General features: G+C 38.5%; 2 protein-coding genes and 1 long non-coding RNA gene across 5 annotated transcripts; 1 reads left to right on the top strand and 2 right to left on the bottom strand.

The window, feature by feature from the left end:
* Nucleotides 1–333: 333 nt before the first annotated feature.
* hebp2 (heme binding protein 2) lies at nt 334–5,759 on the bottom strand. 2 transcript variants are annotated; one of them, XM_061746927.1, is made up of 5 exons: nt 5,696–5,759; nt 5,386–5,525; nt 3,114–3,252; nt 2,347–2,527; nt 334–1,436 (listed from the first exon to the last, which is right to left on the bottom strand). In XM_061746927.1, the coding sequence occupies exons 2-5, from the start codon at nt 5,458–5,460 to the stop codon at nt 1,250–1,252; spliced, it is 582 nt and encodes a 193-aa protein (XP_061602911.1). In that variant the 5' UTR covers nt 5,461–5,525; nt 5,696–5,759; the 3' UTR covers nt 334–1,249. The 2 variants fall into 2 exon arrangements, with proteins under 2 accessions (XP_061602911.1, XP_061602913.1); XM_061746929.1 differs by having other exon boundaries at nt 3,114–3,249.
* A 1,152-nt stretch (nt 5,760–6,911) lies between these two features.
* On the bottom strand, nt 6,912–25,350 carry cmtr1 (cap methyltransferase 1). 2 transcript variants are annotated; one of them, XM_061746616.1, is made up of 24 exons: nt 25,026–25,350; nt 21,041–21,142; nt 17,214–17,377; nt 16,863–17,021; nt 16,655–16,747; nt 16,470–16,541; nt 15,323–15,417; nt 14,974–15,046; nt 14,678–14,876; nt 14,457–14,575; nt 13,471–13,567; nt 13,222–13,354; nt 11,899–12,078; nt 11,759–11,815; nt 11,604–11,661; nt 11,440–11,508; nt 10,983–11,114; nt 10,587–10,712; nt 9,658–9,749; nt 9,380–9,448; nt 8,467–8,514; nt 8,180–8,292; nt 7,918–8,026; nt 6,912–7,805 (listed from the first exon to the last, which is right to left on the bottom strand). In XM_061746616.1, the coding sequence occupies exons 2-24, from the start codon at nt 21,135–21,137 to the stop codon at nt 7,667–7,669; spliced, it is 2,493 nt and encodes an 830-aa protein (XP_061602600.1). In that variant the 5' UTR covers nt 21,138–21,142; nt 25,026–25,350; the 3' UTR covers nt 6,912–7,666. The 2 variants fall into 2 exon arrangements, with proteins under 2 accessions (XP_061602600.1, XP_061602599.1); XM_061746615.1 differs by lacking the exons at nt 6,912–7,805; nt 7,918–8,026; nt 8,180–8,292; nt 8,467–8,514 and having other exon boundaries at nt 9,306–9,448; nt 25,179–25,350.
* Nucleotides 9,028–15,191, top strand: LOC133464562 (uncharacterized). Its single transcript, XR_009784486.1, has 3 exons — nt 9,028–9,134; nt 10,576–11,688; nt 14,362–15,191. It is a non-coding gene; the product is annotated as an uncharacterized LOC133464562 (long non-coding RNA).
* Nucleotides 25,351–26,751: the final 1,401 nt, after the last annotated feature.

Here is a 26,751-nt window from a genome sequence, read left to right as displayed (position 1 = left end):
CACCCAGCACCAGAGGAAGATCCCACGCTGGGGGTCTCTGGGCTCTCGGAGGAAGCAACCTCCGAGCCCCCTTCAGAGAAAGAGGAACACCAGACTGTGGCCCCCTGCTGTGCCGTTGTCGACCCTTGCATGTCGACACGATATAGCCGTCATATACACCCTCAGAGTAGAAGGAGACCAGCCTTTGTCCAGAAGGGACTGCAGGAACTCAAGGACAGTAGGCACAGAACAATGTACCGGGTCTTCACTTCCACCCCTACACCAGTCGGAAAACAACTTCCACCTGTTAGCGTACTGCAGCCGAGTGGATGGTGCTCTAGCATTCAGGATGGTACACCTAACATGGTCCACACAACTGCTCAACAGCGGTCCGGGCCCTCCAGCAGCCACACACACAGTTGGAGGCGTTGGGGGTTGGGATGCCAGATCCGACCCCCTAGCCGGGATAGGAGATCTCTCCTGCCGGGGAGGCACCACGGTGCGCCGCGGCAGAGCCTGTGCAGCAGAGGGAACCAAGTCCTGCCCGGCCAGAAGGTGGCAGGAAATGCTGTAGCGCCAGGCGCACTGCAGGCAGCTCCAGCACATTGATGTGTTCGGCACCATCGGTCACGGAACTACCAGCGACGAACTACAAGTCAGATTTGTTGAAATGCGCTCAACGCTTCCAAAGTAAACCTGCGCGCGAGAAGATGAAAAGGAACCGATTCTCTGAGGACGCCGGAAGATATCGACTTCTCCGGGTCATCCAGGGGTCACAGGTGACGTTGCTGGTACATACTCGAACTGCGCGAAGGGGAATATTCAGTGCTTGAAGCAGCGCCTCTGGCGGTCAGCAGGGATGAAGTAGAACCTCCCTTGATGGCCATTTAAGATGGTCAACTCTTCCCCCCCAGACAGCAGATATTCTTGTTTTGCTGTTTTTTCCTGTCTCTTTGTATAATAAACGGGCCTAACATGTATTTAGGGTCACGGCCAATTTAGGCTTTGAAGTTGAACAGTTGGACTTTAAAATCAATACAAAACCTAAGGGGGAGGAGAGTAAGAGGTATTTTTTATTATCTGGTTGTTGTTTTTAGTCCCTCAGTTAATCCAGCTGCATGTATTTAAGAAGACGTTAAAAAATATAATTCTTTCCCTTTCTTTTGATTAAAGATCTATGTAAAACACTGGGGTTAATTAAGTAATCCTGTTTAAACAATGATTGCTACACGTCAGTATTTTGAGGCTGCAGGTGGTTGGGCAGTAGCATCTACTGGTCCTCCGCCTTCTTGAGGAGCCAGACCTCGTTCCTGCGGTTGGTCAGTTTGAAGGGGCTGTCGTACCCGGCTGTGTAGTACGGCTTATCTACAAATTCAACGCCATCCCTTTTCAGGCTTTCCACAAGCTTCAATAGTTCTTCTCGCCTCATAGTGTCATTGGCAAAACCACTGTAGGTCCTGAAGGAAAGGATGAAAGTAGGATGTAACCACCTCATTCAGAATTAAAGCTTAAACATGGCAGGCTTTACCTGTCGGGACTAGAGGTGGGTATTGGGAAGGACCTCACGATACGATACGCATCACGATACTTGAGCCACGATACGATACACATTGCGATATCCCGATTATGCGATATCCCGATTATTATCTTCTACATAGTTCACCGAAAAATTTAAAAATGCATTACACATCTTAAAATCCAAGTTGTATATATGTACATCAGATGATAGTGATGGATCTTAAAATCCGAGTTGCACGTTCATCAGATTATAGTGACAATTCATGGGACAAACTGAGTCAAAACAATGTTTTATTATAACTATACAAGCTAAAGTTACAACATATTTGTATATGTTTTTCATATTATTTACATCATATGAAATTAACATTAAATTTAGTATGAGGTTGCTTTAATTATGTGGCTGATGAGAATGATAATAAACACAAGAAAGATTGGTACTAAAACCAAGGACAGGCACAGTGATCAGTCAGTATAGATATAAATCCATAAATAAATAAACCTCTGTCCATTATTTTTAATTTTTTAAGGACAGGCAATTATATAAAAAATAAATTATAAAATTAAATAAAACGTGAAATAAAACCTGAGCTCAGTGCAGGGCCCTCCCAGGGTTGGTAGAGAGTGGCAATGCCCAGGACTGTCACTTAGGTAGGAGCACTGGGTGATATAAATGGGGAAAAAATCGGGGATAAAAAAAAAAAAAAAAATATATATATATATATATATATATATATATATATATATATATTGAATCGGCTGGAAATGTATCGCGATATATTGCCATATCGATATTTTTACCCACCCCTAGTCGGGACAACTGCTACACTTCATGAGCATGTACCGTACCTGACGTACACCGTGAGCTCCTTCCTCTGCTCCACGAACACGTCTGAGTCGCTCGGCTCAGGAGGGTTGTCTTGATGCTGTTCTGGCATGTAGAAGGAAATGGTGAAATGAGACTCGCATGCAGGGCCGTCTCCGGGCATCACACGGCACGTCACGGGGGCCGTCATCTCCACTTTCACCTCTACGGATCAAGTACGGACACACTCAAAAGGAGAAGAAGGAAACCACCAACAGCACGTGTAACCAGCTTGTGTCAGATGTGCAGATTTGAGATTTTCTAAACAAACGATCAGTTTCCAGCTGCTGGATCCAAACCTCGGTGTATAATGATACCTGAACAGATGGTGGGCTTATAATCACAGAGTGTGGCACATTAGGGGGACTCAACATCGTCTTTACAGATCGCGTTTTCTTTCCACTCCAGACCTCAGAGGTCCACGGCAAAGACAATATATATTCTCATCAATAATGCTGGAAACTGCTGAGTAAGATTAGGGCAGGGGTGCTGTCGCAAACTGCTGAGCAGGAATTCAAGTGCACTTTCTTTTGCATTTATTCATCCAGTCTTGTTTTGAGCTGATGTTATTCTGTAGAATAACTCTTGCAGTTTCTAATTTAAATGTAATTTTATTTTGTCAAGTATACGGTTTTATACCAAATCTGTTCACAAAAAAGAACAAAAAAAAACTTTTGGCAAAAAGAAAATAGTATCACTTGTGCTCAATTTCCCTTTACTTTAAACACAACAAGGTTTGGTGTGGACTTACTGCTCTGATTGTTGCCTTGAATGTAGCTGAAGAGCCTGCGGAAGCCAGTCTTTATGTTTTCGTCACAATGCATCCCACTCAAGGAGGTGCTCACCCACTTTGCAGCATGGTAGGTTCGGATTTCATAGTCCTGTCCCTGCTAAACATGGACGCACAGTCATCTGGGTGCACGTGATCACCACCTACAACTGATTAACATTATTTTGTTCTGAAGGAATCAAAATCTCAATTTTTTCTTTGCATCACACAAAATATGACAATTTCTAAGAAGCTGAATTGCATTTACATGACAAATATTCATCTATCCATCTATTAGTGTTTATCCAAGTTTTGGTTGTGAGGTCAGCAGCCTCAGCAGGGAGGCCCAGACCTCACCCTCGAGACAGCCCAAAGATGTAAACTCGCCAGCGTGTTCTGGGTCTGTCAAAGGGTCTCCTCAGAGTTTAAGGTGTGTCCCTCACCTGGACGTCGGCTGACAAGATCCCACCCTGAAGCCAGGGGCTTATTCATGAGCGCCTGGTGAACAAGCAGCCATTCAACAAGAAACATGGGTTTGCCCTTCTGTGGCCTCATCACTTGCAGAAGGGCCCAAATAAGTCAATGTGCTGCAGGTGGCCGTAAAAGACACGGGCCTTGGTGTCGGAGCCTATTCACAAGAGTAGACATAACACTTGGTGTTGTTACCCTTTTTTGTCAAAATGGCACTAAGCTGACAAAAGTAATAATGAATAACAGAGTTTGTTGATACATTTTTTTTTTCCCCAAATCAAGACATCGTTTTGAATTAAACTGGCCTTGAAAAGTTAGTGGGTGCCCTGAGAAAAGGCTGTCCTCTAATTTGCATCACAAATACGTTCAATCTTACAGTCAGTCCAACTATTCAAAGGGTGTTTCAAGACGCTTTAGTCACACACTAGTTGTTCTGAGAACAGCAGTAGTGAAACTACAGGGACTCCACAGATGATCAAGTAAGACTACAATTTGTCAAAAAAGCATATTGACATTTTTTTTTTCTGGGGCTGCTTTGCTACATCTGGCATGGGATGTCTTGAATTTAGGAAGGGTACAATAAAATGTCAAGACTATCAAAGCTTTATGGAGTAAAATGTGCTGCCGAGTTTAAGAAAGTTTGGTGTCAGTCGCAAATTGCGGGTCCTTCATCAGGATAGTGACCCAAAACAAGTAACTAAAAACACCCAAGAATGACTTAAAAACAAAATATTGTTCTATTTTGAAGTGGCCACTATGATCTTCTACATCCACCAACCATTAAACATAAGTGAATAAAACTGAAAACAGCAGTTTGCAAAGAAACCCTTGTTTCAGTTGGAGCAGTCCACCCTCACAAAAAGTCACGCGTACAAAATCTACCGCGGTTGAATTGGTTTGATATTGGATATTATGAATTCAACACCCATAAAACTTGATACATACCACTGATTTTGGTCAGACCACTTGTGATGTGTTCATGGTCATCTAGACTATATATCACAAAACAGTAATTATTAAAAAAAAAAATCATATATATGGGCTGATTTAAAAATCATATATATGGGCTGATTTAATGTGGTTTAATGAATTCAACACCCATAAAACTTGTGATACCACTGATTTTGGTCATATTGCTTGTGATGTGTTCATGGTCATCTAGACTATATATCACAAGAGAGTAATTATTATAAAATCATATTATGGGCCGATTTAATGAGGTTTAATTAATTCAACACCCATAAAACTTGTGATACATAACACCGATTGTTTTCATTAAATCAGCCCATAATATGATTTTTAAATCAGCCCATATATATGCCCATTTATATGATTTTTTAATACTGTTTTGTGATATATAGTCTAGATGACCATGAACACATCACAAGTGGTTTGACCAAAATCAGTGGTATGTATCACAAGTTTTATGGGTGTTGAATTCATAATATCCAATATCAAACCAATTCAACCGCGGTCACAAAAAGTCACGCGTACAAAATCTCTCTCAAACATCAATAAAAAAGGAGCGTAAAGGCTGATTTATGGTCCCGCGTTACACCAACGCAGAGCCTACGGCGTAGGCCTTGCGTCGTTTTAACGCAGAACCATAATTTAGGCTTAATACACTGAAGTTCAGTGTATTAAGCCTAAATTATATAATTTTTAATTATATAAATTTTGGTTTTATTTGGCCTGATAACATTTTAGGCAAACGGCAGTTGACATGACACAAAAGGTCTGAAATGAACTATTTTTTTTTTTACGAGTTATTGGGAAACTTTACCTTTTTCTCCTCTGCTGAGAATTTGGGACTTTGCAGACCTGTTGAGAATAAAACTTGTCCGACGGCTTTCAGCATGACTGGCGAGCGGTTCCGACTGGAAAGATCCTCCAAGTTTCTGTCTCACTCACGTTTGTCAACAGCTGCAAAGCATCGTTGTACAACATTGATTAAACTCATCTGGCTCACGTCTGATTATGTCTTCTGCTTCATAATATTTTGTGAATTGCACTCACCCTATAATTTTACTGTCAAGGCAATTTTGTGAAGTTTTTCAACCGCTTTATTCAATAAATACAAACATAATAATTACCCTCAAGTTGCGCCTCCTCTGATGCGTGCAGAACCTTATTTTATAACTGGTGACATCACTTCCTGGTAACGGAACTCTGAAATCTGATTGGTTAAAAAATCCCCAAAGACAGAGCAGTGAATAAAAACAATTTACAAAATAAAATGGTTGAGATACTCAATTTAAACCAAAATGGTTTTTTTTTGTACTTTTCATTGTATTAGATAAGATCATTAAAGAAATAAAGCATAGCTCTAGTAAGGTTTGTGATAGAATAGAATAAGTGGAAAGATGGAGTATTTTTCATAATAAATCCATCTCGTTTATTAATTACAGCTCTGCAATTTAGTAATAGGGGATGTTATTCAGTGAACAGCTCAGATTTGCAGGGTACCGTGATGCCTCAGGCAACAAAAAAGAAGTCATACTACTAACTGCATTCCCTAAAAGCTGCCACTGTGAACAGAAATAAAAACATATATGAAAAGTTTTACTCTGTTCTTTCTGTACTTATTTTGACCAAAATACCATCCATCAACTCATGCTTGTCCTAGTGTTACTCCTTCCTGTGCCAAACGTTTCACAAAAAAGGAGAAAAAAGGGGGTACGTCTCCTTTTAAATTATATTTATGCAATATACAGTACAAACAAAAATCGGTGCTAGTTGTCATTACATGGACAGTGCATATAAATATAAATACCCAAATGTCTTGAAAAAACTTTTTTTTCCTCCTAAAGATTTGGGTCCGGTATTACAACGATAAACAATATTTAATTCATAGTGTGAATACAAATTGACTATTCCAACTGCTCTTAATTAAATTATGACAACACAAAACCAGGTTTCACAATTTAATGTGCAAAACACATCATTATGATGCTATAAGCTGCTGGGTGCAGTGAAATAACTGGGATTCAGAACAAGGCCATGGCTCACCTACAAACAAAAACAAAAACTTTTGCCAAACAGTAGAAAGCATGTTGTGGGTGCACCATTTATTTACATCAAATGGTTTGAGAGTTTACTTAAGAAGAAAACTCCATGGCAGCATGAAAAAATAAGAAAAAACAAAAATACACACAGAACATTTGAGGAATCGCAGATGTTTGGAGTACAAACGACCTAAAAACTAACAGCACACCTTTTGAATTTTCAGCTCCCATACCCACTGTTATAGAGTACAGACATGAGGACGTTGCTACATCCGGACTTATGCAAAATATTGATGAGAAAATGTGCTACAGCTGCAGAGGACCAACAAGCAGGTACCTGTTGGTGGGAGAGGGTGAACACTGAACAGACCCTCATGTCCCTTTGAAGAGCAAATGTCACACTCATTTATCGTCACCCTCTTAAAAAGTGGCGTAAGTCAATATTTTTTAAGTCCTTTAAAAAAAAAAATCGGAACCACAAAGTTTTCCGGTCAGTTTGTTTCTGTTTTTTGAAAAACTTGAAAATATGATCATTATTTTAAGAGGGTGACGTTATGGTAAAGTGTACTCTGTTTACTGACACTGATGCACTATTTAACTATCAAAGCGAGCTGTGCCGATTGTGATCCATGCAAACCCACATCCAGACATTAAAGGAGTGAGGATCTAAAATGAAAAGTGATCTACAGAGACATGCAAGGCATAGCAGAGACAACATTTTGTCTTGGTACTGACCATTGAACACAGTCAGATTTGTTATAATCTTTAAAAGAAAGCCGAAAAGGGAGAGAGGCAGGTGCTACTGCAACAATTCAACACCTTAACTACAAAATTCCTCTGAACATTATCAACCCTGATAACGATAGCAACTCAGTTTATTTACTGTCATTCAACTCGATAAGAAGAGGTTCATAAAAAATATCACTTGTAAAATCTTCCTTTCAAATTAAACATTAATCAGTGAACTCCATTATGTCCTTTTCCAACGCTCTACGTGCTCCATAACTTAGTGGCCTTTGTATACAAGTTGCAGCGTAAGAAGTCCTGGGTTTCTGCCACTCATTCAGGCTGATAATTCTGGTGGATGAACGACAGCAGTTTGTTTTTGGACAGTTTGTCTTGGTCAATCCGGGTTTGAGAATCGTGAACTATGACCCCGTCCTCCCAGGCCCAGAAGAGTCTCTCGGCGTGGCAAACACTGAGGAAGACACCAGAAAAATATTATGTTTATATAACCGCACGGCTACTGGCAGATTTCAGAGCTACCGAAAACAATAGGAAAATAAATTAAGAAACAGGATGAAACATACTGGAAGGGAGCTGCAGAGTTTGCTGGCATGTTATATGTTGATTCCTTAGTCATCTTGTTATAGAAGAACTTCATCTTGGACTTTTTGCTGTATGCCATTGTCCATGGATCTGAAGGGGGAAATGCGGGAAGGAGATTTAGTCTAAGAAATGCTCATACAAAATTTTAAAAAACAAAAAAAAAAAAAAAAAAACTTCAGTACTAAAAAAGAACAAGTAACATTCTTGAACACGTCTGATCCCAGGACTGGTGAAGGTACGAACCGTTGACAGTCTTAATGATGTGGAGGCCTGTGGGAAGGAAGTGCCGGTCGTCTCTGCCGGTGTAGGACAGGCGAGGGACACCTCCTGAGCTCTTAGTGATCTTCATCTCTAGTCTGGATCAGGAGGGACATTGGATGAATCAAGATCTTTCAAGACAAGATCTTTCTTATGAGAGATAAAAGGACCCTTCAAAATAGGAGAGACTCCAAACATTTAGAAACAAAACCAGTTACAGGTACCTCAGCCTCATACTTGACAGTACATGGTAGAGAGCTATTGTGGCATACCTTACAAAGATTTTATCCATTTCTTCCAGTCTGTAAACTTCTTTCACTCTAGAAAAAAATAACAAAAACAACAATGGATTATAATCAGGGCCCATTTATGGAAACCTTGTCTTTGAAACGCTACAATTTAGCTCCAGTCTGTTGATGCATCAAAAGACAAGAGCGAAACATCAACAAATTAATTGTTGAATTATCAAAAAATACTGTTCAAGAACACAAAAATAACAAATTAATCTCCTTAGTCAGTCATTATAACTGCAAGTGTAACTTTCAACTTCTGACTCATGCATGAACAAGTGATGGGAAAATTTGTGTGTGTGTGTGTGTGTATATATATATATATATATATATATATATATATATACACACACACACACACACACACACACACACACACACACACACACACACACACACATATAGATGAGTGTTTTTGTTAGTCAAAGAGGTGATAGTAGCAAGCTTTGCAGAAAAAAATGCTGACGTTTTCCCTTGACAGTTACGCTGGCCTTTCAACCACACAATACGCTTCATGAATCAACCAATCCACCTCTTTTTTTTTGTGCACACTGTCAGCCCATGTTATCAACTCTCAACAGATGTGAGGGTGTAACTGACACACGAATGACCCACACACGATACGAGAACCTTTGAAAAGAGCTGTAAAGGTAAAGTGACTTATTATTCATCATTTATCATTATTCGTAGAGTGTTTCATTTTTCTAAAAACAAAAACAAGTCTTTCTCTTAAGTTGATTACAACACCTCAAATAAGGTAAAATTTCTGTCTGTGCAGTCATTCAAGAGGGACTACTTTTACATATCTCTATGTTTTCTCCATGCTTTCAGTAAGAATGTTAAACCTGCCTATGAATTACTAAGCATTGTTTAAACTAGACAAAGTCATTAGTACCTGATGGGGTTCATGTCTGGTCTGCTGGGTTTAGCCACGGCCTTGACAAACTTCTCAACCATCTGGATCCTGGAAATATAAAAACGTATAATTTGATAAACTATAGGAATGGAAAAAAAAAAAAATCACAACTCAACTAAACTCTGTTCAAAGTGTCAGAAATCTATTCCAGATAACTATACTCTTCGTGTTCATTAGTCAAAAATAACTACTTTTCCGTCAAAAAGAACGACCAGCAGTGCATAAAATTGGGGGAAAAAAAAGAAAAAGTATACTACCGTTGGTTGAAGTGCTGATCTCTTACATCAGTGCCATTAAGTATTAGTGCGTCCATCACATGAACTGCATTGATTCTGCGCTGAGCTTTTCCCTGAGGACACACACAGATGGTCTCACATACAGGACATATAGCTGAAACAGTTCAGTTTTATCTCAAATTAAATAAAGCACAACTTTTAATTGTAACTGTGAACAATGAGGATGAAAATAAAACAACAAAAACACTCTGCACTCTGCTGTACTAACTAAAATGCTTTTAGAAGCATACAACAAAAAGTTCAATATAAATACACGGGCTATTGTTAAGCGATGAACAAAATTAATCAAACCAATAAATCATCGGTGTGAGGTGGGGGTTAATAGTTGTATTTCTTTGTTAAGCATAAATCAGTCTTCTATTAAACCCTTTTATTGTGGAATACACGACATATCAGAGCATTTGATTTACTGAGTAATGTGTAAAATTTTTGGATTACCGTATGTCTTTTTCTGTTGTTTTTTGTTTTGTTCTTAATAAGCAAAAAATGACCACAAGTCTTGCGTTTGAGTTTTGTAAAGCATAAAATAGTATGTGCACACAAATTCACAGTGCAATCACAGAAGATTGTTCTTTTTAACCACTTCACTCTGTGTTTGACATGACATATCTAAAGTGTATTCAAAACCTGTTTATTGTTTATGTACCGTCATGGTGCCTTACTCACTGCGTTTTTCATCACTGCGTCTTAACTTATTTTATTCTATTTGGTGCACAAACTGAAGATTACAGTTTATGAAATTAACTGTATGAAAGTATCAGTAAGAGCTATGTAGAAGCAGTATGTATTGATTATCTGTATTGGTTTAAATGTTTCAGATAATACATCCCCATCATATATCCTTTTTTCTTTTTTCTTTAAATCTTTTCCTCCTCACAGGTCCTCCTCACCTCGCCCTTCAGCTCTTGGACGATCTCCCCACTTAAAAGCGTATCTCTTGGCAGCTCAAGTTTGAAATTCTCCATTTTCTTCCAGCGTACAGGCATCTTCCCATCCCATGTGTATATCTGAGACTTCTACAAAATTCAACAGAAAACAAATGTGAGGATAAAGGAAGTTTCAATCCCATGTCATCATGAACACAATTGAGCCTGTTTTTCTGGTGGCATTAGGAATTAAGACCTTAGTGTTGCATGGTTTTACATGTTCAAGGAAGAAGGGGACATTATTAACTCACTACATCTGCTTTACAAAAAACAAGCTTTAAAACTGCCCTTCAGAAACCAGTGGGTCACGTGACCTAATGCTTTTACCATTGTTTTATACAATCTATGCTTAAGACTCACTCCAAGTGCAAGAAGAAAGATCTGCTCTCCACCTCCCACAATGCATCTGTGGTCCAAGACGTGGCGCAACTTTTCAAGCGTGCTGGAGTTGAGAGGAGTCAGCTTACACTGTAACGAATTTACATCTGACGTCTGAGAGACAAAAGATGGATTTGAGAATTAGGTTCAAACACTGAAACAAAGCAACAGTATCAATAAGTCACAACATAACACTTTTTGTTATCATTGGAAAGGTAAGTGAAATATATATACAGGTTGATTTACCTGAACCAAATAAATGAAGTAGTTTATGTCTTTATATTAAAAAAAAAAATGAAAGCACCGAAAAAGCAGAATAAGTCTAAATTTATTAGAGCTTTTGTGTAGTTATAATTAGTTTTCTTTGGTTAAATGCTTAAAACATACATTCAGTATTTTCCCATTAAGATTTCTTTCTATCCCAAATTTATTGTCTGACCTTAATCAATTCATAGAATTTTGACTTTGGGTCTGATGGGGATGGAGCAACTCTGGCCTTGTCTGGGACCTGGAAATGGAAATAAAAATGTGTTCAAAAAAAGATTTAAAATCACAACCACTAAGTTTTTTATTCTTTTCATACATACAAGTTTTTCCACTTACCCCCCAAAGCTTCAGACACTCCTTCCTGATGTCAGCTTGTTTCGGTTCAGCGAGCGTCCTAACAATACGGCCACAGTGCAACAATGTACGTTTCAGAGGAACATCATCCCATCAGAAATAAGCAAAACTACACGGGAAGAACAGTGGGTACTCACGGTTCAACCACGAAAGCATGGATCTTAGCCAAGGCCTTTATCTGGACTGCACCGAGGCTGCAGCGACAGGAAAATGCAGTCTCTATTTAAGTCACAGTTTTGCATATAGGATGTTAAACTCGTGAAAACTGTATTTCTACCTCTCATTGGATTTGACCATAAACTGGAAGAAGTCAGGGTCATCCTTAATGATGTCAAGAGGAACCACTTCTGTAACATCTGTCTCTGTGTTTCTGAGTTGGTTGAGTTTCAGGTTGACTTTGAACATGTACTCCCGAACAGCGTCTGCCCCGGGTTTCAGACTCCGGCACACAACGTACCTGTTAAAGACAATGTGAAAACACATCGGCATAATTACTTAAATACTCCGTCATCATAATTACATTACCTCCCATTCTTTTTTCATTCCCTCTTAACACAAAATTCAGTTATAATAATAAGGTATGTTAACACATTCAAAGGCAAAAACAAATCTAACTATGAAAGTAAAAAAAACAAAAAAAAAAGAATTAATTTACATCTCAATGAACTACAAAACTTAAAACAAGTATCTGGCATTCATTTATCCCAAGGAAATATAACCTGTCTAAACATTTTATACACGCAGCCCTTCAGAAGTAAAATCCAGAATAAAAGAATTAATTTTCATTGCTATGCTGATGAAACGCAGCTGTATTTGTCTATGAAGCCAGATGAAACCGAACCGCTTGTTGACTGGATGTCCACAAATATTTTGCTTCTAAATTCCGATAAAACCGAGGTTATTGTTTTTGGTCCCAACCACCTTAGGAGGGGATTAGATGATGTTGCAATGGCCTCCAGTACAACTGTGCAAAACCTTGTGTTATTTTTTAATCAGAATTTGTTGTTTAAAAAGCATATTAATCAGGTTTGTAAGACAGCATTTTTCCATCTCCGTAATATCGCAAAGATTAGGAGCATCCCCTCCCAGAGGGATGTAGAAAAACTAATTCACACATTTGTATTATTAGCTGGGTGTCCAAGTAATTCTCTGAATAGGCTCCAGCTGATCCAAAATGCAGCAGCGTGAGTGCTGACAGGAATCAGCAAGAGAGAGCACGTCTCTCCCGTGTTAGCCTCACTCCATTGGTTCCCTGTAAAACTAAGAATCCAATAATTGCTTGGGGGTCATGTTCTGGATCTCTGGAAAGCGCCTAGAGACAACTTGTATTGTAATAGACGTTATGTAAATAAAATTGAATTGAAATGAAGTGAATATGTGTATAGCAGATGTAAAGCAAAGTTCTACAGTACAACCTCAGCAATGATGGCTCATTTTGACATTTTGTGAGCCAAACGTTCAAGGTTCCAATGTTCAGCTTTTAGTTTCCTTAAATTTTAACTTTAAAAAAAATCATAATTACACCTCCAACTAATAAAATCTTATTAAATTCAGCTGCATACTGAGCATATTTATAAACATATACATCATTGCAGCTCACCTCTCTGAGTTGGCAGGCCTGCTGGTGACAGGTTTGAAGAGGGAGATCCGGTCAAAGCAGAGGTAGAGGAGGTAGACCAAACCAACACTGAAGGGAGTGAAGAGGTCAAAAGTCTTACAAACAAAGTGGCCACCTGGAGAAGACAAAAAAAAAAAAGAAAATAGTCTCATCTGTCTGTACGCACATAGATTGAGAGATACGTAGACTGCCTACACTGCCCCACCCATTCATGTACATGAACACACATACCTGTCCTGAGTGTGGAGACGGCAGTGAGGAACTGGCAGAGCATCAGTTGTTTGCTGAGGATTTCCTGGATGTTCTCCTGACCTTCCACAGAGAAGCCCTACCAAAGCCAAAGATCACACCAAACTGAGCCAAACACTTAACTCACACGAGTCTTGTTTCATTCATGTTTTTTTTAATCTTTTGAAGCAATGGTGATACCATATCAATAGCCATATATTTTATTTTCCTGGCAAAAAACTGAACTCAGTTTGTGTCATAATTAGCTAAAAGTATTTAGTTTTAGTGGACGAAATCTAGAAGAGAGCCAGCTACTTTCTGATCTGCTGTTTCTTATGCTTTGTGCTGTATTTCAATTTCCATGTTGGTGCTTCAATCACTTCTTTAATCAATAACTATAATAGATGAACGGCGGTGATGTCTAAACACAAAACAGCAGCTTATGATACGACGTTAGATTCTTACCCCTACATGAATTTTTTCACAACCAAACATTGCTTCAAGTTTTAACTCGTTTAATATCTTCATATGTAAGGATCTCTCTTTGTTCTGAATTGTTGTTAACCTGCATCCCAACAATTACATAACCGCACTCCCTCTTTCTCCCCACCGTCGACATCTTGTCACATTACAAATTCATTAATGAGCATGAGAAGCAACTGTTGTGTCTCCCGAGGGTAGATCAAATATGTGCACATGACCTCTTTACTCCACAAGAAAGTTAGTTCTGATAAGATCTCTTCCTGACTCGTCCCAGTTTCCCCACATGATTAAATTAGTAGATTGGATATCATCTTGGTCTGCTACTGTTTTTCTTGTTTTTTATTTTGTTTTGTTAACAAACGTTTCAGTATATTTCATCATTGTTTTTATCCTGCATTTGTTTTTATTTAGGTACCGGAGTGTTTCCGTTGCTGAAAATTATTCAGTAGCAAAACTATTTGAGGCAAAACAATCCACACAAATAAACTCTGCAGAGGAAGTCTTACTCCGTCTGCCATGACGAAATGCAGCCCTTTTCTCTCTGTACTCTCCATGACAAAGTTGCGGAACGCGTTGATGTTTTCTGGCCGAGTAATGTCACCATCCCCGTCTACTCCGCCCTCACCTGTGGCACACAAAGGTCAAGCTCTCAATAAATAATTCATCACCTGAGACCAGGCGAAATAATTTCTCTCCTGGGTGTGATGTTCAGGTTTTGTTAACATACCATAATAAGGCTCAAACACTTCACTTGGAGCAGCGTAGAAATCTTCTAGTTTGAAGTCGCACGGTCCTTTTAGTGTCATGCCAAAGCCTTTGGCGTGCCAATTTCTCCTCCACAGGATGTACTCTGAAAACCCTCCAGGCCCCGCGCAGACGTCACCAAAATACAGAAGCTCGCCCTCGCGGTCCTTCGTCAGAGACTTCTGCATTATGAAAGAGGTTGTCGGTGTATAAAGGCCTGTGTGTTCTGATGCAGCAAACATTTAAACAGCACATATTCAGTTACTTTGACGGACTCACCCCTTGAGAATCCTTTGGGTTTGTGAACATATAGTCGAAGCAGTGGTCGATGTTGGCCATTTTCATAGCTGCTCTAAATACAGAAGGCACATTATATAACAAAGATCCCAACAAAATTAAATCAAATTTTAAAACTAAACTTAAAATTAAAAATTAGACTCCTGCAAGCTACTTTATACCACAGGAATCAGTAAGAGCTTTCATGCAGTTGAACTTAAAAACAGTAAGAACTTCCCTTTTTCTGAATTTTTATAAATATTTGTAAAAACTCATGAAAGCAAATTGCATATACATATTATCCACTGATTACTGGTCCTGCCTATAATTTACTTGACCTTGACCTACTGACCTGTTGAGGAAGATACCTCCTCTAATAGTCTCGTAAGCGTTGGAGCGTGTCCTTGCTCTCCTCATCTCCTCGCCCTCCAGGTTATCGAACACCGTCTGAGTGTCATACACACATAAGAGCACTCACATGTATGCAATTTTAATGGTTTGACTATTTAACCAAAAGAGAAGACATTAGAAGAACTATTTAATGGTAGTTATATGTCATCACATGAAATTTACTTTTTGGCAAGTACATATGCAAAGATTTAACAGGTTATACACTAGGGCTGCAACGATTAATCAACATAACCAAACATGTTGATTATGATAATGAGTTGAAGTGGAATTTTAGCATCAATACATCATATAAAACCACATAAATGTCATAAACAAAGGCATTTCCAGTAGTTAAAGTTAATTTGAAACTGCAATGCACCACAGAAAGTGTAGGGGGCAGTATAACTTCCATTGTCTGGAACAATAATTGAATGTAGCTCAACAAATAACAACGTGAACAATAAAAGAAAGACAAAACAGGTAATGAGGGTGACAAGTAAAAAATAGGCTAGATAACTTTCTAAGGAATGAGAAAATTTTACAGAAAAACAAGCCAGTATAAAAAGTGACAGGCAGACTGATACATGTTTGTAAACACTGCGGTGACGCAAATGGGCAGAAATAATTGGTGATTAATCCAGTGGTTCTCAATCCTGGTACCCCTGCTCTGCATGCTTTAGATGCTACCCTGATTCAACACACCGTGATACAAGGAGCTGGGTCATCAACAGAGTTTTGGAGAACTTGATGACAAGCTAATGAGGACCGCTAATTAGAATCAGGTGTGTTGGTGCAAGACAACATCTAAAACATGCAGAGCAGGGGCACTGGAACCACTGGACTAATCAACTAGTCAAAATATAAATAATTAAATAATTCAACACATTACTCGCCCCCTTCATAATAACACCACATATTTACGACCATCTTTTAACAGGTACAGCCTGAAACAGGCAAATAACCATTATTTAAAATATTTAAAATATTTGTTTTAGTGTGTAATGCTTGAAATATGTTTTTTTCCCCTTCACATTTGTTGTACCTTTATTTCCATCACAAAATAAAGTTTAAACTGAAGTAAGTGGCAAACATGTTATGTCATAATTTACCTTGCAACGTAGAACAGTGTGGAGGACATCTTCTGTGCAAAACTCTGTTTCATCTTCAATCTTAAGTTTTCTCTACACAGAATCAAAAGCAATATGTAAATACATGAAAAGCAATTATCATATATCATATATCATATATATATATATATATATATATATATATCTTCCTTCACTGATATACATACCGGTCCCAGAGTCATCCAGTCTTGCAGCTCATCTGCATCTGGCATCTCTGTGGTGCATTCTGGGAACCAGTCAACTGTCTCTACAGCACTAGCCTGTACAGACAAAGAGAAACAAAGGTCCAGGAGACCAAGAAATATTTTATTCACCTTAAAATAGACAAAGGAGAGACGTCCAAAACAACATATGGGGGTTAACAATTTTGCTGACCTCTGGTTCATCCCTCCAGTTCACGCTGAGTTCTCCCTGGAAACCCTGCAGTGTGAGACCAAGACCTCTTCTACCGCGCTGGGTGGAAGCCTCTATGATCTCCTTGCGTCCCTGGCCAAACTTTCCCAAACCCTCGCCCTCTCTAAAACCCATCTTGGCCTAGAGAAGCAAGTGGTAACAGACAACAGTTGATTTAATGAAAAAAACAGTAGAACATGTTTTTCCTCTGAATAAATACAAATGTTTTCTTCAATAAATCATATAATAGAAACCATTTCAAATCTTGCAATACAGACTTGTAAATGGTGAAGTCTGCTATACCTCAGCTTGGTGATATTTTGATTAAATTACCATGAGCTTCTGTGACACACTGTTGTACATAGAAAACTTTGAGGTGGCCTCAGAGGAGCCATCAATGTCTTGAGCATCAAAGGAAGATGATGCTGATATAGAGGGCATGGAGAATCCCGGTCTGTGATCCTCTTGGTCACTGAGCGAATCATTTTGGCTGGAGTCTGACAGAAAGAGAAAAGAGATGCACAAAGCAGACATCATTAGTTTATAACAAGGTAGATTAACTGAAGAGACAAGAGTATTTATTGTTCTCTAAACTAATAACCTTAAGTATAAAGATCAGAAGGCTAATATCACTCTTGTACTGAGGTCAGTTTTCAAAACAGATGAAAATACTACCCTCTGATTTCCCTTGTACACCATTTAGGACAAGTGATACAAATTTATTATGGTTTATATGGTTTGGAGTTGTCGCTATATAACAGGCATCAGAATGGCTTGTCCTAAAAAAAGAGGAAAATGCTCGACGCGGACGAACCCTCTAGGGGGGTCCGGGGGCATGCTCCCCCGGAAAATTTTGAAAAATAGACTCAAAATGGTGTATTCTGGTGGTCTCAAAGCTCCATAATCACATCTTTTATCAATGCAAGAATACACACAAAAAAATCAGAATTTTTGCAAAGAATGATTTGATAACATAATAACACGCATTCATCATCATGGGTAATTCTTCATGCATGAATAAATCTTGAAATCAAGATAATTATATCTTAAACTTCTACAATGGCCAGAATCCCCCTTTCACACCTAAATTAAATGACAAAACGACAAAAGACAAGCAGCTCCTTGTCTTTCAGAACTGTGGTGTGGAACTCCGAACAGGTCTGCTCAAAGTTCAGTGATGAGGAGCTCCACTGAACTATTTGTTATAATTTTGATTATTTAATTCTTTATTGATTTCATAAAATATTCAAATTTTTTGAGATTTTTTATTTGGGGTTTTCATAAGCTGTGTGCCATAATCATTAAAATTATAACAAATAAAGGCTTGAAATATCTCACTTTGAATGTAGTGGGAAATAATATATTTGTTTCACCTTTAGTTGAATTTACTGAAACTAATTAAGTTTAGCAATATATTCTAATTTTCTGACCTTCACCTGTATATTATGACCAATAAATAAGAGCATAATATATATCCCATATCATACCATATCAAGCTCAGGGGATGATTCAGGTATGAGGAACTGTGCAACAGATGCCTGGCTCCTCTGGGATGTTATATTACGTTTATGGAGGTCCCCTGCAGCATGCTGTCTTACACACCTCAGAGAGACCTCTGTTTCCTCTTTTAGGACAAGGTGGGGTGTCTGGAGCCTCTGGAGACATCTTGACTTGACTTTTTTTTTGTTTAAAGTCGCGTGTGTCGGTGCAGTGAGCAGCAGTGAGAGGTAAAGGCTGATTTATGGTTCCGCGTCAGACCAACGCAGAGCCTACGCCGTACGTTGCGCGTCGCCGCGTACCCTACGCCGTAGGCTCTGCGTCGATTTAACGCGGAACCATAACTGAGGCTTAACAGGGCAACGGAGCGCGAAGGGGTTCCAAACGCAACTTTTAATTCCCAATTACGTAGCAATTCCGTATTTCAAGGGGCGGGTGGCGAGCCCATACTCATCTCTGCACAGCCTACCTGCAACACAGCAGTGCTGCTGCTTTTCTGTCCCGCTGCAAAAATGTATTTTAAACGGAGCTGCCGGCTCCTCTTCATTTCTGCTGCTGCCGCGTCCTGGCTGTCTGTCTGTGAAGGCTGATTTATGGTACTGCGTTAAATCGACGCAGAACCTACGCCGTAACCTTTTTTACTTTTTTATTTATTTTTTCCCCCGTTCCGCGGACACTGCGGAAATTTTTTGCTGAGACCAAAATCCGCGGAATTCCGCGGATCCGCGGAAGAATCTGTTGCCTGATATAAAGAAAGAGTTGGATGTCCTGTAGCTGATAAAAAGCAAATAACCTGTACATGTTTCCTGCATTTGATAAACACATCAAGAAACATGTACAGGTTATTTGCTTGTCACACTGCATCTCCTTGTCATGCCAGTAATGTTGGAAGCCATCAGGACCATCAAGGCAATTTTTTTTCTCATCCGAGAATAAAACTTTCTTCCACCTTTTAATGTCCCATGTTTGGTGTTCCCTTGCAAAGTCCAAACGGGGAATTTTGTGTTGTTGAAGGAGACGTTGCCTATGAATGTTTTTTGTTTTTGAAGCCCTTTCCTTGCAGACGCTTTCTGATGGTTATTGGGCTTCAATCAGCACCAGTAATGGCCTTAATTTTGGTCGAGGTCTGTCCCATGTCTTGATGGACAGCCATTTGATCCTCCGCTGAGCATAGGTAAAAAAATTGTGGGTCCACCACTCAACTTTTTTTTCTTCCATTCCCCTTTGGGATCTCTTAAAAAATTTTAAATGACTGTCTTACTGCGTCTAACCTCAGCAGCGATGGCATGTTGTGAGAGGCGTTGTTTATGCAGCGTAACAATCCTACCACGTTCAAAGACAGTGAGCTTTTTTGCCTTTGCTATCAGGAGATCTTGACAGTGATTACTTGATAGAAAACGCCATGGAATCCACATTTTTGCACAGATTTTGATTTTTAAAGGCTTAAACTTTTGATCAGCTGATGACCAGCCAGTTAAATTGTTGTTTTCAATAAATTGCATGCTCAAAATTTTTGCTCTCTGGCTCCCAAAGGCTCTACTTAGAACCTTCTTAAGATCCGGCAGTGCAAAATTCAAATTTTTGCAATTTCTTAACTGGCCTTAAGATTTTGATCAGGAGTGTATATGCGAACACAATGAAACCGGTACAAAAGTGTGTATTAACAACATAGTTGCTGTATTTCAAACTTAACATCCATAAGTAAGTAGGCTTCTAACAGCTAAGCCTAAAAACTTGAGCAAAGCTGTTAATGTTTATAGCAGTTGTTACTCCCTCTAGCTCGGCTTCTGGGTATCACAAATATACAAATTTAACTTATTTCTTTGATTTACTCCTGTCATCTGTTTATGGTACCAGTCACATACTTGATTACAAAACCAATCAGATTTGGCAAATATCTGACATAATGGTTTGCATTCCTAACTATAAGTGTCTTGCATCAGAGTCATGTGAACGCTGCACACCTCTAAAAACTGCATACATTGCTCCCATATTACCTGACATTAGTTTCACCTTGAAAAATGTTCTAGTGTGAGATGGAGGGGCGATTATAAACTAACTCTGGAACAGCCCCTATGGTTTCAACTGCTCTGCTGATTCGAGTAGAAATTCCTAAACCGGCTCCCTGCACCTCTCTAGGTCTTCTTCCTGCCTGTCCTTTGAGATATTATCTGCTGGCGCCAATGAATATTTCTGGGCTCAAAGACTTGATATCATCTGCAACAAACCCATTAGTTCTCCCTTGAATGAGATCACTAACTTTAATCACTAACACTGTAGCAAGAGAAAATCAGTCCCCATAAGAACAGTGTAAAGTCAGTAATACCAGTTCTATGAGATATGGCTAGGCATGTATTTCTACATAAATCATATGCTCCATTATTCAAACTAAGTCAGGACCTAAAAGACAAAGTAGTCCAATGACAAAAGGTCAGTAAGATTCACTTATAAAATAAACAATAAAGCTTCTTTTGCTTACTTAATCAAATGACAAGCACAATAATTCTCTTTTGTCTTGTATATTGACATGAAATAAAATAACTTGAGGTACTGATATTTGGGGACTAATGCACGACCTGATAGACTAATGCATAGGCAACAGTGGAAAAGACAAACTTGTGTGTCGGAAGTGAGTTGTTTAGTGGAGGCAACAATCTTCTTACCTTGCCTGGATTGGGACTCTTCATCTGAGCTACTGTCTTCACGGTGCCTCTTTGACCCCTGCAACGGCGCATACGCTGCATCACCTCTTCTCTTCATTATATCTGAAACAAAGCACATAACACAGTGAGGACGATCCAAACAATCCAAGAATAAAATTAAATGAACAAATGAAAATCTAGAACATATGCAGACATGAATTGTATCATTTTTGCATTCTCTGATTTCTACAAAGGTCTTTACAGTGCAGTTGTCATTCACCCAGTCATACAGAAATCCTTTTTAAAAGTTATGCACTTTGTTTCTCCACTCTGATGAACTTATCAGGTGGAAATGTGAAAGTTCACTGTCTTGCCCAAGGACACTGACATGTCAGGCTGAGGATTAAAAGTGCCAACCTACCCATTGGAAGAAGACCTACCATACCTAATGAATTAACCAAAAACATCCCAAAATAGTTAATCAGGTCTGTGGAGACCATGCTCCATCTGCAGAGGTACAGCTTATCATGCAAATCCACCACTGGCTCTTTTGAGTGTTGATAACAAGCAAACAACCTAAAGAAACTACGTAATTATCTTAGTGGTGCTAATAATAATATCCACAAGCCCGATGGAGTGAAAGAGCTCACAAAGGATGAAGGAGAAAAAACTAAAAACTGTGGCATGAATATTTCCACAAGTTACTGTCATTGACTGTCAAACATTTGAAAGAATGTAAAAAAAAAATTAGATTAACAATGCCCAGAAACTGATCTTTTTCTGACATATTCATATACAACTAACAAGAAAACAACTTTTTATTAATACCTGTTCTCTGTGATGTATGATCAACATTGGGTAAATGGAAGGAATATATATAAACTATTATTTTCCTGGTCATCAAAATCTTGAAATGCATCTTAAACACTTGCAGGTGACACATAACTAGGGTTGCCAACCGTCCCTTGAAAAACAGAATCATACTGTATTTATAAACTAAAGTACGCGCCCCATATTGAGCTGAAAAGGGACGCACTTTGTAATGTATTAATGTGAGAGTCAAGAAATAGTCATAAAACGCCAATGGAAAATGTCATTGAGCTGTTGAGTTCATACGTTATTTTTTTCTGTTTTACTACAACTGTATCCTACAGTCATGGCCTTTGAGGCACAAATATGTTTACAAGTTTTCTACAGACTTTCTGTTTGCACTTTTGTTATTGCACTAAAAATGTGCACTATTACAGAATGGATGTTCTGCTTTCTTTCTATTGTTTCATATTAATTTATACAATTTTAAGTTAAGCAGGACAAGTCTCTGTTTAAGAAAGATACTTGTTTTATTCAGTTCATTTTGTTATTTTGTATTAAGGTGAATTGCTGGATAATAATTTGTTTTCCATGTGTTCATGGCATTCAAAAATATACATCTAATTCAATTCAGGTTCGAGTCAAATAGTTAAAAAATCGTTTCACTCACAAAAAAAGGGACTAAAAAAATTCACCACGCCAGGAAAGGTGAAGGCTGCAGATGAGGTGTCCCTTATTTATTTTACAGGTAGTTGTCAACCCTACACATAACTGTATTTAGGGCTGTTCGATTAATCGATTTTAAATCGTAATTTAACCTTTTTTAACCTTGTCTGCACACATATTGGCCGGGTTTCCCAGATCAGTTAAGTAGTTCTTAACAGCGAAAGACTTCTTTCAAACCTTCTTAAGGAGCCTGTGAAAGAAAATCGCGTTTCCCAGAGTCGCTCTTAGCTTAAGTATCTCTTTCATTAAGAAGGAAATGAAAGATGCTGCTGACCCAGTCTTTACAACCATCTTAGTGAACAAAGACTCACAGATCCAGCCGCGTCAGGCAAATCAATATCACACCAAGCAATGAGATATTAAAACAATGCACCCCGCACAAGTTTTGATCTATTTTATACTTTAGATTTATATTGTTTAGCATTTATTGGTGACAGCAAAGGGGGGAAAAAAAAGAAAAATAAGGAATAACAAGTGTGTTCCTGTATATGCTTTATGCATTACGCACAAATAAAACGATCATCATGAATATCATTTATTTGATGATTTGGCTGCTATACATCATGTTCTCGCTGCAAATCAACCGCGTCACCGTGCGCGAAGCAGAACTGTTTATATGAACGCATTGGTGCGTCAGCACTTCAATCCCCTGGACGTGTGTCGGACCGCGCTGTCCAGGCAGCCGGGACACCGATCCTCCTGCGCCGCGCCCGAGCGCATGTGATGACAGGGAAGCAGCAGCTGATCAACGGGATCCTTTGATGAATCGTTCATTACAGTCTCAAATATAATCAATGGTGTCGGTTTATATTAAAGAATCTTTTTGCCCAGAAGAAAAAAGAGCGAAGACAACGACCCATAACTATTTTCTTCTCTTGAAAAAACCCACCTGCGGGATGCAGCAGCATCAGAAGAGCAGGAATACGTGCGTGGCGGGGATGATCTCTGCAATCTGAAGCCCTCTATAATTGTAAAAAGAATTTCACTTATCACGGGTTCTTTTTGGAACATAACCCCTGCGAAAAACCAGGGATTGCTGTAATTCCACGTTGCGATTTGCGAAACTCGCCTTCTCTTGGCTCATGTTTTTGAACGCACACACCCGCCCACCACGTTTCCTCCCGGTTTCTGCGTGTGGGGAAAAAAAGCCTCACTGTAGCCAGAAATAACGGAGTAACGCACCGTTTGGATGAAAAAGGGTCATTGAATTATATTTATCATCTTAATTTTTCATTATAACGCACAGGCAGTAGGGAATTAGTGCGTTAGGTAGCAGTACTGCTGTGAAAATGCTCTGATAGTGATCGGTGATCGATTTGCCTGGCATCGATTGATTTGGTTTCAGAACCGGACAGCTGCTCCAAAGAGCTTCTGAAAGAGCGAAACTAAAGGACGGTGTTAAGAAGTCATCTGGGAAACACCCATATCTTAGGGTTCTCTCTTAGTTCAAACCTTCTTTGAACCTCTCTTAAATCCTTAAGAGAGGTTGGATCTGGGAAACCCGGCCATTAATGATTGATACCATATTAATGATTGATGGAAATACCTCTCAATACCTGCGACAAGTGCCCCATCGGAGAGGCTCTTTAGTGTAGGAGGGGGCATTGTAACATGCCACCGGGCATCCCTCAAGCCAGATGCCGTAGACCGGCTCGTGTTCCTTGCAAAAAACTCGCAAATGTGAATAGCAAATGTAATGACTGACATTACACACCTCTACCTCCTTTCATGGGTTGCATTATTTAGCATGCAAAGACCCAGTTTAGTTTAATTAGAAAATGTCTTGTTTTATTTAATTGGAAATATAACTTACTGTATGTTTGCAAGTGCTTCAGAGATAAAACTTTATATTTTATTATATTTTTTTTTTTTAATTTCAACTTATTTTACAGAGTTTTGCACTTTATTCATTCATTTTTGGTTTAATAAGAGCAAAGTTTGCACTTAAAGCCCAATGGGGCAAATGTTCAATAAAAAAACAGCATATTTGAAATCATTTCTTTGCCTTTTGTCAATTCACAAAATAATCGTAATCGAAAATCGGATTTTGAGAGAAATAAAATCGAGATTTTATTTTTGGGCAAAATCGAACAGCCCTAATGCATCTAATTCAATTCAGGTTCGAGTCAAATAGTTAAAAAATCGTTTCACTCACAAAAAAAGGGGCTAAAAAAATTCACCCCGCCAGTAAAGGTGAAGCTGCAGACAAGTTGTCATTATTTATTTACAGGGAGTTGTCAACCCTACACATAACTGTATTGTTTTTGTTTTATTAATCATGACTTGACACATAGAGCAAAGAGAGTCCTGCTACCGAGGCTTTACATTACAGAGCATAACTTTAATCTATAAGTATAAAGAAGTATAAACATTGAACTGGCCAGTGAAGCTGAAATGTAGCTCAAGGGAAATAAAGCTTGAGCTACAAAAACACACCAATACCGGGAAATATTTACATTTAAAAAGTTACCTATTGGTTATGTTGAAAGTGTATTGAAGACAGACCCATGTCCCTCTGTGAGGAACACTTAGTTCTGCAGAAACGCAGCAGGAGCTGAAGTTTAGACTCAACTACGCAGCTACGTTAGCCGTTAGCTCGCCACATTCAGCAGCTCAACTTTACCAGCTGGGGAGAAATAATCCCACTCTTCTTTGGAGAAACAACATCGACGGGATGTGACTCCCAGAAATTCTGTAGAGTTTCTCTGGTGTTGTTTAATTGTCGAGAAACGTTTGTTGCACACAAACTGAAGCTAACTGCGTTAGCCCCCTTGGCGCTACTCGGGCTTTTCTTTTGTCACGTCGCGCAGTTATGACGCGGTTTGACGTAATGACTGTCCAGACAAGTGCCTTTTTGGTTTTTGACATCTTTTTTTTCTCCTGTTCCACGATTTGTACCTTCGCTTTGTGCAATCAAGTTCGTCACAAGAAAAAGTGAACTTGGAAATTAAACATTAAAATCGTTTTTTTTCTGAGCCGTTTTCTTTAAACTGGTTTGACTTTTTTTTTAAAACTGGTTTGACTTGATAACTTGTGTTGTCAACAACATGACGACCCCCCCACCCCCCTCACATAAAAAATAAAAATAAATATATATATCTTACGTGTGTGTGTGTGTGTGTGTGTGTGTGTGTGTGTGTGTGTGTGTGTGTGTGTGTGTGTGTGTGTGTGTGTGTGTGTGTGTGTGTGTGTGTGTGTGTATCAAATTTATTATATATTAAAATGCATATATATGCTTTAGTTTTTTTTTTTTTTTACCAAACTTGGTATTAACCATTAATATATATGGAGGAAAAAATAACAAAAAAACAACAACATGATGACACACGTAGGTTGGTATGAAAAAAAATTACAAGATAAAAGATAATTCCTCGACGGAAGGCATTTTGGGATAACATCTTTACAGACACTGAGTGGAAGAAGGCTTGGACATTGCCTTATAAGTATTGTATCTCCAAAGAGGTTCACATTAAAATTCTGCACACTATATATCCAACAAATGCATATTTTTCTAAATTCTTAAATATTGAAAATAACTGCACTTTTTGCAACGTGGAACCAGAAACCATAACTCATTTATTCTACCACTGTGCTCGAGCTTTCAATTTCTGGTCTCAATTTGAACAATATATAGTGTCTAAAATCAAGATAAACATCTCAATTGACTGTAGGAGTGTGATATTTTATTTTGTCCATGAAGAAAATGACATCACTTTTATTATAAACCTGTTCATTCTGTACGGCAAATTTCACATACACAAATGTAAATAGCCTACTCCAAAACTCCACCCCACTTTAAAGGTTTCTTACTTGAGTTTAAAGAGTACATTAAATCCCTTAAACTAATTGACACCAAACAAAGTATAACATCCACCGATATACAGTATACGCAAAGTTTTTTTTAAAGATGAATACTGTATTTCCATTTTACCTATTTATTTTTTCATTTACTTTTTTTTTCTTTTTCATATTTTATTTATTAATTCGTTTATGTGTCATTCTCCCTACTTCTGTTAATTTCTCTGGAACTTTATATTTATTTTTTTGTTACATATATTGGAGCACTTGTCTGATGTTCTCTGTATATAACTTCTTCTAAAAAAAAAAAGATGTTACATCTGGAGCTCAGTGTTGATTTTTCAAATCCTTACTATAGTTCATGTAATAAAAGCAATATATATATATATATATATATA

This window comes from Cololabis saira, chromosome 18, assembly GCF_033807715.1.
Source record: "Cololabis saira isolate AMF1-May2022 chromosome 18, fColSai1.1, whole genome shotgun sequence".
NCBI classification, from domain to species: Eukaryota; Metazoa; Chordata; class Actinopteri; order Beloniformes; family Belonidae; genus Cololabis; species Cololabis saira.
Note: the sequence above shows the minus strand (reverse complement) of the source record. Positions and strands in the feature narration are given on the sequence as shown.